At 42.5% G+C, this 17,179-nt stretch overlaps 1 protein-coding gene across 1 annotated transcript; it reads left to right on the plus strand.

The window, feature by feature from the left end:
- Positions 1-12,235: 12,235 nt before the first annotated feature.
- Defb129 (defensin beta 129) lies at positions 12,236-16,050 on the plus strand. The gene is made up of 2 exons (XM_051193486.1): positions 12,236-12,390; positions 15,611-16,050. The coding sequence occupies exons 1-2, from the start codon at positions 12,333-12,335 to the stop codon at positions 16,048-16,050; spliced, it is 498 nt and encodes a 165-aa protein (XP_051049443.1). The 5' UTR covers positions 12,236-12,332.
- The last annotated feature ends 1,129 nt before the right edge of the window (positions 16,051-17,179 follow it).

Here is a 17,179-nt window from a genome sequence, read left to right on the forward strand (position 1 = left end):
TCAGAACTCAGAGATCTGCCTGCCTCTGCCTCCCAAATAGGGTTAAAAGGCATGTTCCGCCTATCTTTATGGGAGGTGCCACATGTACTTTACAAAGAGTTTTGATGTAGTCTCATCTGATCTGTATTTAGCTTACTTTGTTCCTCAAAGAAATCTAGATATCTTTGTTGTGCGTGTGGAGAATAGTTTTCATCAGATTGTGCTATGCTTAACTAAACCTAAAATAAACCATAGGGGTCAGAATCTCCAAGTTTGAACCAACATTTGTAAGCCCCTCAAAGCATGCATGTGGCCAGGTCCCACCCAGAGGACCTCCAACCACCAGCTTCCACCCATAGAACACTCTCACGGCTATAACAGCCATACCCAGCTCCTCCAGATACAGGTGGCTAAGCTCCACCCTATAGAATAAAAACCCCAAGATCAGGCCACAAAATCCCAACAATCCCAGGCCACCCCAGAAAACTTCAAACCCAAGACACTCTATATGGAGTCTGCTCCCCTCAGTTCTCTGCTGATTCTCCTCTGAGCAGAGGCAGCAACCTCCTGTGTGTGTCTCTCCCAATAAATCTCTTGTGTGAGGTTTGTTGTGCCATGTGACTTTGTGGTAATCTTACTGCCTCAGAGCTGTAACACTTACAACACTGGCTACCGAGTCCTATAGCACTGAAGTGCATTCTTACCTCACACAGCTCTTCACTCTGCTGCTGGTGCAGAGACCCCCACCCCACCCCAACAACTGGTGCCCAACATGAGGCTCAGCACTTGAAGGAGATAAGGAATTTTTCTCTTTAAATTGAAGCAGAGGGTAGGAGTTCAGTCCTCTCACCCAAAAGTGATGGCCCCACACTGGCCAGTGTCTGGAGGCCCACCTTTACAAGGTGCTGGAGGCCAACAGTGTTCTTTCAAAAGTACTAATGTCTTTAATTGGATTGACAAGGATTATTCTATTGGCACTGCCCAGCCTTATATTGTCTCCAGACTTTCATATAACCTGTGGAGAGGAGATATATTACAACAAATGCAGGCGGTACTTATCACTGGGATTGATGAATCACCTGACAATTATAAGAAAGTATAACCTCCCTTATTGGGGTCATTGGTCAAGGGCCAGCCACACAGTTAAAAACTATAATAGGTCTCTGATGACCCAATATGGACTTATCAGTGGCCCATTCGTGGGGAATAATTGAAGCAGACCCAACTTCTAGTACAGGAATGATTGCAACTGGGACATACAGAACCATCAGTAAGTCCTTGAAATACCCCTACTTTTGTAATTCATAAAAAGGCAAATAATAGATGTTGACTATTACATGATCTCAAGGGCATAAATGCCACTATGAAACAATGGAGGCCTCCAGCCAGGGCTCCCTGCTCCTACATGATTCCTCAAGGACATTATGATATTACACTCCACTTGACTGCTTTTTGCAGAAAGACCAGCTTGCGCAGGTCAGGGAAACAGGGAATGAGATGCACTCATTGAGAAAGAAAAGCACACACACAGACTTGTTCTCTGAGGGATAAGTTTTCTTTTTATTACTCTTTCTTTTTATTCTTTTTCTGTTCTCCTACCCTGATGTTTCCCTTCTTTGTCCTTCCTGATGGCTCCCTTCTCACTATTTCCTGATGACTTCCTTCTCACTATTTCCTGATGGCTTCCTTCTCACTATTTCCTGATGACTTCCTTCTCACTATTTCCTGGTGGCTTCCTTCTCACTATTTCCTGATGGCTTCCTTCTCACTATTTCCTGATGACTTCCTTCTCACTATTTCCTGATGGCTTCCTTCTCACTATTTCCTGGTGGCTTCCTTCTATTTCCTGATGACTTCCTTCTCACTATTTCCTGATGGCTTCCGTCTCACTATTTCCTGGTGGCTTCCTTCTCACTATTTCCTGATGGCTTCCTTCTCACTATTTCCTGGTGGCTTCCTTCTCACTATTTCCTGATGGCTTCCATCTCACTACCTCCTAATGACTTCTTTCTCTGTGTTTTTATTTTTTCTCTTACAGCTTATATATCCCAGCAAGATCTTTCAAGCACTAGAAAATTTACAATGTGGTTACATTCTATTTTTAAGTGAATGATTCCAATGAATACAAGTCATTTCCCTTACATGATTAAACATTTTACATGTCATAGATGAAAAACAAAATTATCCCCAAGAACCCACACGCAGTTAAACATTTATCTTCTAGACTTCTCATGGATTAGGAGACTTCCAGCCATAACCATTTATGTAGGCAGTAGTTTTTATAATTGGCAGGAAACAGGTTAATAGTTTCACTTTTCATATTTTAGAGTCCAGTCCAAATTAGCTTAACTAACAACCCATTCTTTGTCTGTTTTGGTTACATGAAGTCATTATTGAAAACTCTGTTTCTGCTGTGATGCACACCAAAACCCATGAACACATCGCCCAATATCAAAAAGAACTTGAGCTAACTCCTGGGACTTGATTGCTTTTCTTAATCATTAACCTAAATCATAGTCTATATGGCTCCTCAAGAGAAATTCTAAGTCATAGCTGTGTGACACTCTCTGGGTCCCATTTCTACCTCTGCAGCCCTTGCTTTATCAGGAGTGGGGGCAAAAGTGTATCCTACCTTTACCTGTATTAATTTTCCCACTAAACTAACGCCTATCACAATTCCTTATTATATTTGTTAAAAACCCTTAATCATCAAAATTCTAGTTAAACTAACACTATCATTGCATAAAATCATTACTTCAGTTATACAGTTCAGCTTACGAGGAACTCATCTTCATGATAATCCACAGGTAAAAAGCCCAGTGGGGCGGAATATATCCATGAGACAATCACACCACACTACAGGCGGTGGGGATCCCCCATGCTCATTCACACCATGCCAGGTAACGGAGAAAAATGGCAAACACATAAAGCCACAGCAATAGCAGGAGATGTTCTGGGGCCATAGGCCTTAGGGCCTCGCCTCTCTGAGATCCACCCATAGTGCTTTGTCACTCTGTTTCCTGGTGGACCAGAATGCCTGAATTCAAGTACCACCTGCTGCTCCTCTGACATGGTCTGGGCACTTTTTCTCTATTCCTCTACATCCTGATGATAAGGAATATTTTACAATCTCTGTTCCTACATTAAATAATCCACAGCAAACGCCGACCCAATATCAGTGGAAACTTTTCCCTCGAGGGAAGAATAGCCCCCACTTATGTCAGTATTAAGTGCATAAAGCACTTAAGTTGGTGCTATTAAATCCCTGAGGTACTGGCCATTCATTATGTGGATGACATTCTTCCCTGCTGCTTGGCTAAGCAATACTTAAACGAGTGCTTAACTTTGTGGTACATAAACTCAAAGAGCAAAGCTTAAACATGTCTTTGGGAAAAAATGCAAATGCAATCACCTTATAATTACAAATTCACCATCATCCTCTCTTCTGAGACCTTCCCAAACAATGCATCCTCAACTACTTACAAGAAAAAATAATAATAATAAGTCATGTCAATTGGCTATATCCTTATCTGCCTATGACTGCTAAAGTTTCTGGAAACTCTTAGTTAAACTCTATTAAAAAAAAAAACAAAAACAAAAACAAAAAACGTAACACCAGGCTGGGTGGTGGTGGTACACACCTTTAATTCCAGCACTCGAGGACAGAGGCAGACAGATTTCTGTGAGTTCGAGAACAGCCTGGTCTACAAGAACAAGTTCCAGGACAGTCTCCAAGCCTTGTCTCAAAAAAACAAAACATGCACATAAAAAACAAAACAAACAAACAAACAAAACCAAAATAACACCTGAAGCAGTTCCTTAAAGAATGCTGCTTCTAAAGCGGTATCTCATAGAATTAACCCTTTACTTCCTTATCAATTACCTATCCTTCCTTTCCCCTCATCACCCCCTGGAGTTATATATCAACAAGATAATGGTGTTTTATAAACTTATGCATGCCATAATTCTCCACAATAATCTGTAACTCCTCATTTAGAAGAGATTACAGACTTGACAATGATGGGAAGGACACTTCTTACAGAACTTACTGAAATCATAGTAAGTGGCAGTAATTAAAGAAAGCATAGTGCCATTAAGTAAAGGGCAGGTTGGTTATCGGTTCTATACTGATATCTGGCAGGTAGCATTAGCATGTTATTCAGGATCTATAGATAGTCATTATCCTAAATGCTAACGACTATGGGCTGGCCTCCTCCTCATCCCTAATACTGTTTTTTTTTTTTTTTTTTAGGCCACTCAAAAATCTCATGAACTTCTTCATCAAAATGCAAAATCATTACAAGTACTATTCCCTTATATCGTCAACAGGCAGGACAAATCATTGGGGCCCCTTGTTTTTTCTTCCTACTGCCCTCTGCTGGCAGAACTAAATCTTAACACCATTAGGCAGACAGATATTCATTTCTCGGAATGTGGAAGCTTAAAATACTTTCACGTAACCCTTGATGCTGATTCTAATATGATTTTTGCTTCTTCTCACAAGGGTAAAAACCACCTCAGATGCCATTACTCATTTATTGTACATCTTTCTAGGACTCCCATTACAACCAAAACCTGTTTATACTAGCAAACACTTTAAGGTGTTTTGCAATTTATGGAATATTAATCATGTTACTAAATCCCTTACAATTCACAGGGTCAAGCTATTGTGGAATGACACCATCAAACACTTAAGCAGAAATTTTTAAGAATACAATGTGGGTATATACACCCACCCAGTCCTGCATACTAGGCTACAGCCATGCTTACTTTAAATTTTTTCACTTTAAAGGATACTGCTTCTGTCGCCCCAAAACATTTTTCCCTAAAAGAGACACAGCCTAGAAACCAATCAGAAAGGGCCAAATGTTCTTCTAATGTCAAGAAGAACTTATATTTGTGCCTTTCCAGAAAATAAACAAAGTCTCAGATGTCTCTTATCCCACTGATTCCAACCAGTACAACATCCCTGAGACTACCAGACAAGCAAAGGGTCCACAGATAGACAACCAGCCCATCAAGAGGAGATATCCCAACAGGAAGAATAAGCCAATGACTTATGGAGATATCAAGACTTTAACTCATCAAGCTGAGACCTTGGGACACAATACTACTGTCTTAGTCACTGGTCTACAGCTGTAAAGAGACACCATGACCAAGGTAACTATTATAAGAAAAAGCATTTAACTGGGGGCTTATTTACAGTTTCAGAGGTTTAGTCCATTACCATCATGGTGGGGAGCATGGCAGCGTGCTGGCAGGTGCTAGAGCAGTAGCTAAGAGCTACATCCTGATCCCTAGGCACTGAGAGAGAGACCCTGGGGATGGTATGGGCTTTTGAAACCCATATGAAGCCCAGTGACATTCTTCCTCCAACAAGGCCACATCTCTTAATCCTTCTTATCCGTTCAAATGGTGCCATTCCATGGTGCTTAAATATTCAAATATATAATCCTATGGGGTCATTCTTACTCAGAACACCACAACTACTGACCCCAAAATGATAGTTATGTTTATTGACTATATGACATATTAATTCTCAGCTTATTAATGCAGAATCCAAATACTTTTTAGCAGGGGGGAATAAAAGGCATGCCTGTAGTAGTAAATAGTATGATGCTGTTTTGCCACTCTAAAGATTGTTTTTATACTTTGGAACCAGTTGTCTGAACAAATTATAGTAGACAAATATGTAGTCACATGAATGGAGAATATTTTGGTTAGACTAATCTAACTGATCAATCCACATGCTATAATATGGATTTTAGCATAATTAAGTTCTCTTAGAAAGCTCTGCTAGTAGAAAGTATAGTTGTATAAAGATGAAGAAGGGAATTTGGTGACAAATTATTTATGATTTATTAAAACTTGCCTGAGGATTCAGAAAGCAAAGTCAGCCACAAGCCATAGAAGCCAGGCACTCACCTTTAATCCCAGCAGCCAGAAGCTAGAAAGTAGTGGTACACACCTTTAATCCTAGGACTCAGGATTAAGAGGTAGACCAATCTCTCTGAGTTCAAGGCCACCCAGGGATACACAAGATTGACTCAGTCTAGAAGAGTAACAGAGCTCACGCCTTTAATCCCAGCACTAGAGAGGTATAAAAGACAGGAGCAAGGACTCAGTATCAGGCATTCATTCTCCAGACATATTGAGGATAGAATCAAGCCATTCAGCCTGAGGTAGATTTAAGAGCTAGGTGGCCTGCTACTTTGCTTTTCTGTTCTTCAGCTTGAAGTTTGAACCCCAATATCAGTTTCTGGGTCTTTTATTTATTTTGTTACATTTGGTTTTTTTTTTTTTTATCTACTTGAGTTACAAAGGAATCTCTGATTATTGCTCACTAAACTTGATTTTGTTGTGCTTAAACTAGTGCTATCTGTTGCCAATAGTTTATAAAATAACTTCTGGCTTCATAACACAAAGCAGTAAATGAGGACAACTGGTTGGTATCAGAGGAGACTCACCTGGGCTCTTAAAAAATTATGCGGTATAGTAGTTACTCATAAATTATACACAAATAACAAGGGACAAAGTAGAGCTCACCCACACCTCATAGGGCTTCCTGATGTGGAATATTATTTTAAGATGGGTTACACTTGTTTATGCTGTGGAACATTTGTTTTAATGATGCAAAGATGTGTTGCATTCTTTTATGCTGCATTTGTCTAACCTTGTGAAGACTCGTTACTTTGCCAATTTGTCTAATAAAGAGTTGAACAAGGCAGGAGAAAGGATAGGAGGGGCTTGCAGGCAGAGAGAATAAATAGAAGGGGGAAAAGAGGGATCAAAAAGCAAGAAAGATTAAGTAGTAAGAAAAGAAGAAGCCAGCCACACAACCACACAGCCACACAGCCAGCCATGAAGAGTAAAAGGATACAGAAGTAAAAAAAAAAAAAAAAAGCAAAACGCCCAGAGGCAAAAGGCAATTTAAGAATAACTGGCTAGAAAAAGCCAAGTTAAGGCTGGTCGTTCATAAAAGACAATAAGACTCTGTGTGATCTATTTGGGAGCTGGGTGGTGGGGCCCCCAAAGAGAAAAGAATAAAGAGTAAAAACAACCAACAACAGCTTCCTGGTATTCCTGTCAATGGTGCTTTTTAAAATTATATTGTTCATGCTTCAAATACACCTCTGTCCCTCCTTATTGTAATTCCATTTTTGATCATATCCATCTCTCAGGTAAACAACTGCCTTTAGATGGATCTTTGTTGTGTGAAAATGCTACTTATACTGCTGTTCCTGCAGGTTATAAAGGTTTTGTGGGACTGTAATAGTTCTGAGCATCTACACTGTAATGGTTGCCTCCACAATGGATTTTTTTATTACAAATCCTAAGAGTGATTACTGGAATACAAAGAGATTTAAAAAATGGCTTGTAAGATCAGCAAAACTACTAACATTAGAGCAAAAACATTAGCAGAAGTTAATCAAGACATGGGTGAATTTAGAGCCACAGTTTTACAAATAAAGTAAATTATTTGTTGCTCAAGCATAATCTTGTTTGTCAACTATTTTCTGGCTTGTGTTGCTTTTATGTGTCAGAGTTCTCTCATACTATGGATGGTCAAGTTGATCATCTGCACAAGGAGAAAACAAAATTTCTCAAGGTGACTTTGAATAGACATCATGGCTAAAATGACTTTCCCCTTTCCTTGGTCCCCTGCTGCTATTATAATTCTGCTTTGCTTGCCTATATTAGCTAGACTAATCATGCAAACAACACCTTAACTCTGACCTCTATTACAGCCACAATTTTCTCTTTAAAAAATAAGAAGTGAAGGTTGGAGAGATGGCTCAGCAGTTAAAAGAACCAGCTGATCTCCCAGAGGACCTGGGTTCAACTCCCAGCACCCACATGGCAGCTCACGACTGTCTGTAACTCCAATTCCAGGGGATCTGGCACCTTTGTACCAATGCACATAAAATAAAGTTAAATTTTAAATAATAATAAATGGGGAGATATTTGGAGCATGGACATCTTTGTGCTCACAGACAAGCATTTAGGGGAACCTAAAATGTTAAACACATAGGATTATTCCTTCAAGGGAAGGAACTCATGACCTGTTTTCTGCCCAAAAGGCTGAAGTTAATGTAATTTTTAACCTGGTGACCTTTGTGCAATCTGTGTGACTGGAGACTTTTCAGCAACAGACCCTTCCCCAGACCCTTCTCATGAACCTGCTTTTCTATAAGCCAGTCAATCCATAGAACCTATCTTGATGGAAGGTGCCACATGCACTATACAAAGAGTCATGTATGATCTGCATTTAGCTTACTTTGTTCCTCAAAAGAGATTTAGGTATGCTTTGCTGTGCATGTGGTGTCCTGGTTAGGGTTACTCTTGCTGTGAAGAGACACCATGACCAAGGCAACTCTTACAAAGGAAAAACATGTCATTGGGGTGGCTTACAGTTTCAGAGATTCATTCCATTACCAACATGGTGGGGAGCATGCCAGCATGCATGCAGACATGGTGCTGGCTACATCTTGATATGCAAATAACAGGAAGTGGACTGTCTCACTGGGTATGGCTTAATCATATAAGAGACCTCAAAGCCCACCTCCACAGTGACACACTTCCTCCAACAAGACCACACCTACTCCATCAAGGCCCCACCTCCTAGTAGTGTCCCTCCCTTTAGGGCCATTTTCTTTCAAACCACAACACAAGAAAAGTTTTCACCAAACTGTGTTGTGCTTAAGTAAGCCTAAAATTAACCACTAGGGGTCAGACTTCCAAAGTTTGAACCAATACTGGCTCCTGAGTCTTGCACTGAACTGCATTTTCTCTGAAGGTCACAGAGACCCTTGAAGCCAGGGCTTGCCGATTGGGCTAGGCTGGCTGGCCAATGGGAGTCCCGGATCCTTCTATCTCCCTACCCCTGCCCAGTGCTGGGGTTATAAGCACATGCACCCACATTCAGCTCTCTTATGATGGTGCTGGGGAGCAAACTCAGGCCCCCATATTTGCACAGGAAGCACTTTGCCATCTCCCCAGCCCAAACTACCCACATCTTATGAAACATCAGTTTTACTTAAAATCACTAACATCCTGTTTTCCCACACTTGGATACTTGGCAGAAATTTTTTCAAAAATTAACAAAGCAGATGATTTGTCGTTTCAAAACAAACAAAAAGTACTTGGGAGTATTTGTTACCAGTGCTCTTACATTACAATGTGTAGTTGATATAACATTAAGAAATGATATCAAGGGCTGGGAGATTGGGTTAGTGGGTAAGAGCACTTGAAGTGCAAGCATTAGGGCCTGAGTTCAAATCCCCAGAGCCCACATTAAAAAAATATATAGCCAGAGCTATATAGTGAGGCCCTGTTTCAAAAAGCAAAAATAAACAAACAAAAACAGATTTATCCATGTGGTAGTACATGCCTTGGATCCCAGCATTTGGGAGGCAGAGGCAGGTGGATCTCTGTGAGTTTGAGGCTGGCCTAATCTGCATAGTGAGTTCCTAAACAGCCAGGGCTATATAGAGAACATTTTTTTAAAAAAATTGGTGTCGAGGGCCTGGAGAGATAATTCAGTGGTTAAGAACAGTGGCTGCTCTTGTAGAGGTCTCTAGTTCAACTCCCAGAACCTACATTGCAGCTTGAAACCATCTGTAACTCCAGTTCTGGGGCATCCGATGCCCTCTTCTGGCCTCTGCAGGCACCAGGCACATGAGGTACACAATATGGGTGCAGGCAAAACACCCAGATACATAAAACAAAAAATGAAAGAAACGATGTCAACGCAACTTAAAAACCAAAGAGGACGTGAAGTTTGGAGGGAGATGGGGTGAGGAAACTAGGGGGAGCCAGAGCAGATAGTGGGGGACGGATATGATTAATATACACTGTATAATAAGCATACGAAACTTTCAAAGAATAAAAATGCTATTTAAAAAAAAACAATAAAGAAGATGGAGGGAAAGTGACGTCAATGTTCCTTCTCCTTGAACCTTGGTCTTTGTAACCACAGTGACCAGTGCAGTAGAAGAAACTGGAAGTGACTTCTGCAGCAGTGTTCCTTCTGTTTCTATCCACCATGTTAGGAGGACTCTTGGGCCACAGTGTAAAAATGGCTGATGGAGACAGAACAGCCTCTAGCTCACAGCCTGTATCACAGCTAGGATTGAAGCGAGTGGATTTCCAGGAGATGCCAGGCTTCAGGCTGTGAGTCTTCGCTGCCAATGCCACAGACGTGATCACAGGGTCGACGACGCCCCTGCTCAGCCCTGCAACTACTATCAACAGGTATCGTGGAAGAAAGCAAGCGATGAAAAGACGATAAACTATAATGGTTGTTGAAATCGCTGTGCCGTGGAGACGTTCCTTCTGCAGCAGTGTCGCTGTGTGGTGCATCTAGAGAGTGTGCGTGCCTCTTGGTCATTTCTTTCCTAAGCACACATCAGTGATGCCTGCTTCCCTGGGTCTGAGGCCCAGGAGGGATGATGGATGGAGCACACTGACTCCATGGGGCTTGTTTCAGCACACCTCATGAGTAACCCCTACCTGGTGCTCACTGACCATGCCACTCAAAGGTCAATGGGGACGAGAAAGAGCCCTTTGGGGGAATGGAGAGATAGCTCAATTGGTTGAATGTTTACCTTGCAAGCATGAGGACTCAAATGTAATGCCCAGAGCCCACAATTTAAAAAGCAAGTATTGTGGACTGCACTTATGATTTTGAGGAAGGCAGAGATGGTGGATGTCTGGAGCTCTCTACTTGGTGAATTCCAGGCCAGTATGAAACCCCTATAGAGCACTTACAGGCTCCATCCACATGCACACACATCTACACACACACACACACACACACACACACACACACACACACACACATCTGGAAGGAAGGAAGAGAAAGGAGAGAAGGAAGGAGCGAGGAAGGGAGGAAGGGAAGAAAGGAAGGAGAGTGAGAGGGCTCCTTTTATGTAGCCATTGCTGCTTTTATGTTAAGAAGCCAGTGGCTCACACTTTCAATCCTAGTATTTGGGAGGCAGAGGCAGGTGGACCTCTATGAGTTTGAGGCCAGCCTGGTCTACAAAGCTAGTTCCTGGAGAGCTGGAGGTAAATAAAGAAACCATGTCTTGAAAATAAATAAATACAAAAAACAATTTAATCAAGTGATTGTTTTTAAGATTTATTTATTTTATGTGTATGAGTATCTTGTCTCCACATGTAGCTGTGTACCACATGTGTGCCTGGTGCCCACAGAGGCCAGAAGAAGCTGTTGGATGCCCTAGAGCTGGAGTTACAGACAGTTGTGAGTTGCCATGTGGATGCTGGGAATTGAACCTGGGTCCTCTGGAAGAGCAGTATTTATTTGTAACCGCTGAGCCATGCCTCTAGCCCTAGTTGCATACTCTTTGTAGAAGAAGTGAACATTGTGGTGAATATTCTGAAGCAGAAGTAACTAAGTTATGATATTGAAAGTGTGGAAATTGGGTCTTGCCAATAGCCAGATCTGGCTCCTTTCAAATATGGAAGATGCAGTCAAGTCTATGAAGTCAATAATTTGCATTTGTTGCTGTTTATACCATGCTCAGACAATGAATAATGTATAATATTAATCATATCAATCATCTAACATTCGTCTCCTGGAGAATGTGTGGTCTTCCTACACATTAGCTGTGGAAGTAACTATGTCCTTGCCCGTTTATGTTTGGGGCTGCCTCGAGCTTCAGGTACAGTCCCGATGCTCATCTCAACCCAGCATGCAGAAGATCAAACATCTGCAGGCCTAGACCTGAAAAGCAGAGCTCCCAGTTTTAAGTACCTATTCTGTGGGTCCGTCTCCTCTCTAGCCTGCTTCCATTAACTGGGGCTCTGGAATGAAATTACACTTGCCCTGCTCCAGTGTTAATAACAAGAAGTGTGGGGCTGGAGAGACAGCTCAGTGGTTAAGAGCTCATTCTGTGTTGCAGAGAACAGGAGATCTGTTCCCAGCACCCAAGACTCACACCCACTTTTAACTCCAGTTCCAGAGGATCCAATGTCCTCTTCTGGCCTCTGAGGGCCCTGCACTCATGTACACATACCTGCACACAGACACACATTCATGTGTTTAAAAAAGAAAAACAAAATCTTTTTAATAAAAGAACAAGAAGTAAACGAGCATCCTTTCTTTCTTATCTTAGATATATTGTGTTCCCAAGACAAAGAGTAGCAACACATAGAAATTTGCTGACAAACTTATCAAATAAAATCAGAGGAAATTCGGCTCCTCTGAGCAACACACAGACCTGTTTTAGCTGCACTTGACTGCTCATGGCCCAAGGCCATGAAGAGCCCAATAAAAGCCAGAGCTCAAGAACAACAACCCAGATCCAAGGCTTCTTTTCTACTGCCCAGCCATGAAGCTCCTTTTTCCTCTTGTTGCCAGCCTCATGCTACAGTATCAGGTGAAATCAGGTAAAGTAGGCTCCTGGGTTTGGGAGTGGTTGATATGAGGAAGCAGGACTGGGCTGCCCATGGTGCCAGGACCCCTAAGAGATGCTGAAAGAGGACATTCCCAAAAGAGATGCTGCAGAGCTGACCCAATCCCTAGACTGTGTCTGATGGAGATGGCAAGGAATCACAAGGAGAGTGGGGTATTGCTTGTGTATTCAGAAACTGTCTGCCATGTTATGCAGCTCTCTACTCTGTGTATGTATATGTCTCTGAGCTTGCAATTCAGTCCGGAGCATGCTCATGTCGGCGCTATTTCTGACTTAATCATCCTGTATATTTTAAAAATCTGTGTGTGGGGGGGGGGGATGTTAATACAGTGTGGTGTGTGTGTGAGAGAGAGAGCATATGAAGGAAGAGATCGGAGGACAACATCAGGTGTCAGTCCTTCCCTTCCATCTTGTTTGAGACAGGGTCTTTGGTTGTCACTGTGTACACCAGCTAGCTGCCCCATGGGCTTCTGGGAATTCTTCTGTCTCCACTTCCTGTTGCACTGTAGGAACTCTGGGATTGCAGAGGCCTGCACCGATGCATCTGGCTTTACATGGACTTCGGAGAGCAGAGCTCAAGTCCTCACGCCTACACAGCAAGTGTTTTACCCCCTGAGCTTTCTCCACAGCCCCAACCAAAACCATCTCTTAGTGCAAAGGTTGAGTTGGCCTGGATTTCTGTGTGCAAAGGATGAAATCCCTGCCTCTGTGTTCAAAAATCCTTTTCAGGATTTAGTAAGCAGGTCGATGTCTCCATGTCAGCCTTTCCAGAAGTCTTATAAATTCTCTTGGTGTCTGATTTCCTGGAAACCCTCCAACTACCATGAGGGCATCTGGGGACACATGATAGCACATGACAGGACAAAGCCTGGCCAATGTTCTTGAAAAGGAAGGAAAAAGATGGAGGCTTGGAATAATCATAATGAATGAGACAAAGGAAATAGTCAAAGATGTTTGTAATGTTTTTATGTTGGGAATATAGACAGGTAAGTCACATGACGAGCTTCAAAACTGACATGAGTGTAATGGACAAATCAATGTGACTGTTTCTAGTCCTAAACTATTTCTGTTTTGTACCCCTTATGAGAAAGAACAATGTGAATTGAAGATGTATGAGAATAACCAAATAAATACATATGTGAAAATAGCCTTTGAGCCAGGCATCAGTGGCTCACACCTTTAGTCCCAGTACTGGGGAGGCAGAGGCAAGTGGATATCTGTGAGTTCGAGGCCAGCCTGGTCTACAGAGTGAGTTCCAGGACAGCCTCCAAAGCAAAACAGAGAAACCCTGTCTCGAAAAACAAAACCAAAAAGAAAAAGAACACAAAACAAAAATAGCCTTTGAAACTGTTTTAACATATATTCATTATATGTAATAATCAAATTCCATTATATCTTCACATGTATGTAATGTATTTTATCATATTCACTCCCCACTCCACCCTCTCTTGCCCCTCCCACTCCTACTAACCCCCATTCTCTCTGCTCTCTGCTTCCTAATAGTCCCCTTTCTAACTTCATGCGTTTTTTTTGTTTTTTTTTTTTTGCTCAAGGAGTTTTATTAGGTTTGTTTTCAGAAGCATGGATCATGGGCTGTTTACAAGAGCACGGACAACTTATCAGTGGCTACACCATAGAAGAAAATCTCCCTCTTTCCCCAACCATCCTTAGCTACCTAAAGATTCTCAAGGAGAACAGCAAGATGTTACAGACAGTCTTTTGTAGTAGGTTGTTATGGGCTCTATAACCTTTGGAAATTATCTGATGCTAAATAAATCACTTCTGATTTACATAAAATTGATATGGTGTGTAATAGAGAAAGAAAAGATGTCTTAATTGAGGGAAAATAGTGAGACATTGGGATGGGACATTCAACAAATGAAGACGAAGACCAGTAGGGAATTTAGCTAGAGATAACAATAGAGAAGCTACAGTAACAAATAAAATCGCTGATGGACTGAGTATCCAGATGCTGGAAGTGACAGAATGCCAGGTCCCAGGGACTACAGGTCTAGTGATTGATAGGAAAGTCAAAGGCCGTGGGCTTTGAAGAAGACACTTCTGAAAATCCTATTAATTCTGTTTTAAAATTCTTTCTTGGCTTATCTTCCTTAATATAAGCCCCTCCATTCCACTTACTTTCTTGCAAATCATCATTTCCTTCTTCTCTGTGACCACACAGAGTGAAGAGTACTGCATACTGTCTCGTGTGGGAGTTAAAAGAAATAGAGAAGCTGAATATACCAGTGACTGCCCGAGCTTGGGCAAAGGAAGGCTTGCTTTGATCAGCACACATTGAATGCATGTGCTGAAATCGCACACTGAATTCATTAACATACACAGCTAGCATATGTTAAAATAGTAATCGTGATTAGTGGATTAGGTGTATGGTAGGTTTTACTGACATTGATATTTTGTAAAATTATAGAAGGGGACAGAAGGCTTTGCTGGTGTGGATGTTACAAGATTGGAAGTCAGTAATGCTGTCTTAGGGCTGGAGATGTAGCTCGGGAGGAAAGTGATCGCCCCAAAGCCCTGTATTACCAAACAGAAAGAAGGAAGGAAGGGGAGAGAGGGAGGAAGGGATTAAAGGCTGGACCATCATAACCTGACTCATTACAATGTCTCCCATTGGCCTGAGGCTCACCAAGCAGGTTAGGTTGGCTGGCCAGTGAACTCTAGCGACTTGTCTGCCTCTGTATTCCCATGCATACAACCACACCTGTCTTTGGATATAGATTCTTGGTATTGAGCTCATTTCCTTATGCTTGCATGACACTTTACCAACTGAGCTATCTCCCCAGCCCATTCTTGAATGCTTTTAAATTTGAAACAGGGTTTCACTGTGTAGCCCTGGCTAGCCTGGAACTTACTATGTAAACCAGGCTGGACTCAGACTCATAGAAATCTGCCTGTCTCTGCCTCCCAAGCGCTGGGAGTAAAGGTGTGGGCCACCAAGACCCACACTCTCTGATTTTTAAAGTTACTCAAGTAAAGGAGACTGAACAAGAGATTTCCTTTGGGCTCCACGGTGTACAGTGACTTTCCAGGTCTGCCCCAAGGCACCACTAGCATCAAACATTGTTCGCGAAGGTTGACAACCACCTCTCACTCTAACCCTCTCCCACCAGAGTCTGAACATCATCTCTAACAATTAACCTTGATCCAGTGGTTTCTCTCTCTTCCCCATGCAGAATTTGTGGTCGTGAAAAGATGTATAATGGGCTTTGGGAAATGCAAAGACAGCTGCTTTGCTGACGAAATTGAGATACAGAACTGCAAATCCAAAAAATGCTGCATTGGCCCCAAAGTGACTGAACTGATTAAAAGCTACCTGCGACACGAAATACCCCACATACCTGACAAGGACATCGTGGAGATGCTGAGGAGTGAAAAGAATTCCAGAGAAGAAACGCGAAGGAAGCACACCTTAGCTGCACTCTCCGAAATCCAAGATGCCAGCCCTTTGCTCGGTATCAACTCTGAAGTTGTCCCAAAAGCCTCCCCTGTGAAGCTTGTCACCTCTAGGACTGGGAGGCGTGGCTTGGGCGGTACTGTTTCCACCAAGAGGCACATGAAACCAATCAGGGGTTCTGCCAGTGTTGCCCCTCAGCCCAGACCTGGACCACCTTAAACATGGCCAGCAGAGAAGCAGATGAGCAGGGGAGTGGGTCTTTCTCCTAGGGTGTCAGGCTCCTCTCTACCTCCACAGACATTAAAATAACACATCACTGTTCTGCCAACAGACCGACAATAAACACTGTTAAGTCACTTCCAGTTTGTGTAATGTTATCATTCTTGCAAGAGTCCCCTACAGGACAGTGCTAGAGAGGGATGGAGATTTTAAGTTTAGATGCCAGGAGAGAGTAAGCCTCAGCTCAGCAAGCACCGAGCATCAGGCCCCCAGTGGGACTCTCATTTGAAGGACTTTCCCAGTGGCAATGGGAAGGAAAGGCTAAGATGCATCTTGAGGAAAGGACCCCTGGGCAGCCAGAGCACAGACAGAACGGAAGCTGGTCAGTATGTGTGTGACCAGTATGCAAATTACTCTGACATTTTCCAGTTGTTCAGCCCAAAACAAGTCACTTAGCCACGCATTACCATCAATTCGTTCTTTCATTAGTGGAGATGCCAACATTTTAGCACACACCAGAATTCAGCAATCTCAGACTACACGGCCTTTCTCTGTCCATATGACAACCACATGGCCCTCAATTCCAGTCTTGGAAAAGTGTTATTGCAATATCGTTGATATGAAACACCCACATGTGTCTCACCGGTATCACCAGGTGAGTTTGGCACATACAAACCTCAGTGAAGTTGTTATCAGGGGTGGAGGCTCTGCTACCCATGGCTTCCACCAAAAACTAAAGCAAAGTCAGAAGACAGAGATTAACGTGTTCTTATCCCATTTTGTTGTTTTAATAAAGTACCTAACAAAAAACCACTGTGAGGAGGAAGGGGCTGGTGGGCTTCCAACTCCAGTCGCAGTCTGTAATCATGGGAAAATCAAGGCAGGAACTTGTAGAAGGCAACCATATCCAAGTCAAAGAGAGTGAGAAAGGAAGGCCTGCATGCATGCTATTGCACTCCATAGCTCTGCTCTTCCACAGTGCAGGTCCCCAAACCAGGAATGTTGCCGCCCACTGTTAGTTAACATAAACAAGACAGTTCCCCAAAGACAGGACCTCAGACCAACCTGCTCCAGACAATTTTTGAGGTGATTTAGGTGTGTCAAGTGGGCAGTGGTGGTGCATGCCTTT

Source organism: Phodopus roborovskii, unplaced genomic scaffold (assembly GCF_943737965.1).
Source record: "Phodopus roborovskii unplaced genomic scaffold, PHOROB, whole genome shotgun sequence".
NCBI lineage: Eukaryota > Metazoa > Chordata > Mammalia > Rodentia > Cricetidae > Phodopus > Phodopus roborovskii.

What these genes read in the sequence shown, in the direction of transcription:
- Defb129 (XM_051193486.1), top strand. Translation starts at nt 12,333, where the DNA reads ATGAAGCTCCTTTTTCCTCTTGTTGCCAGCCTCATGCTACAGTATCAG. An exon ending in ACAGTATCAGGTGAAATCAG is followed by an intron (nt 12,391 to 15,610) that starts GTAAAGTAGGCT and finishes TTCCCCATGCAG; the next exon opens with AATTTGTGGTCGTGAAAAGA.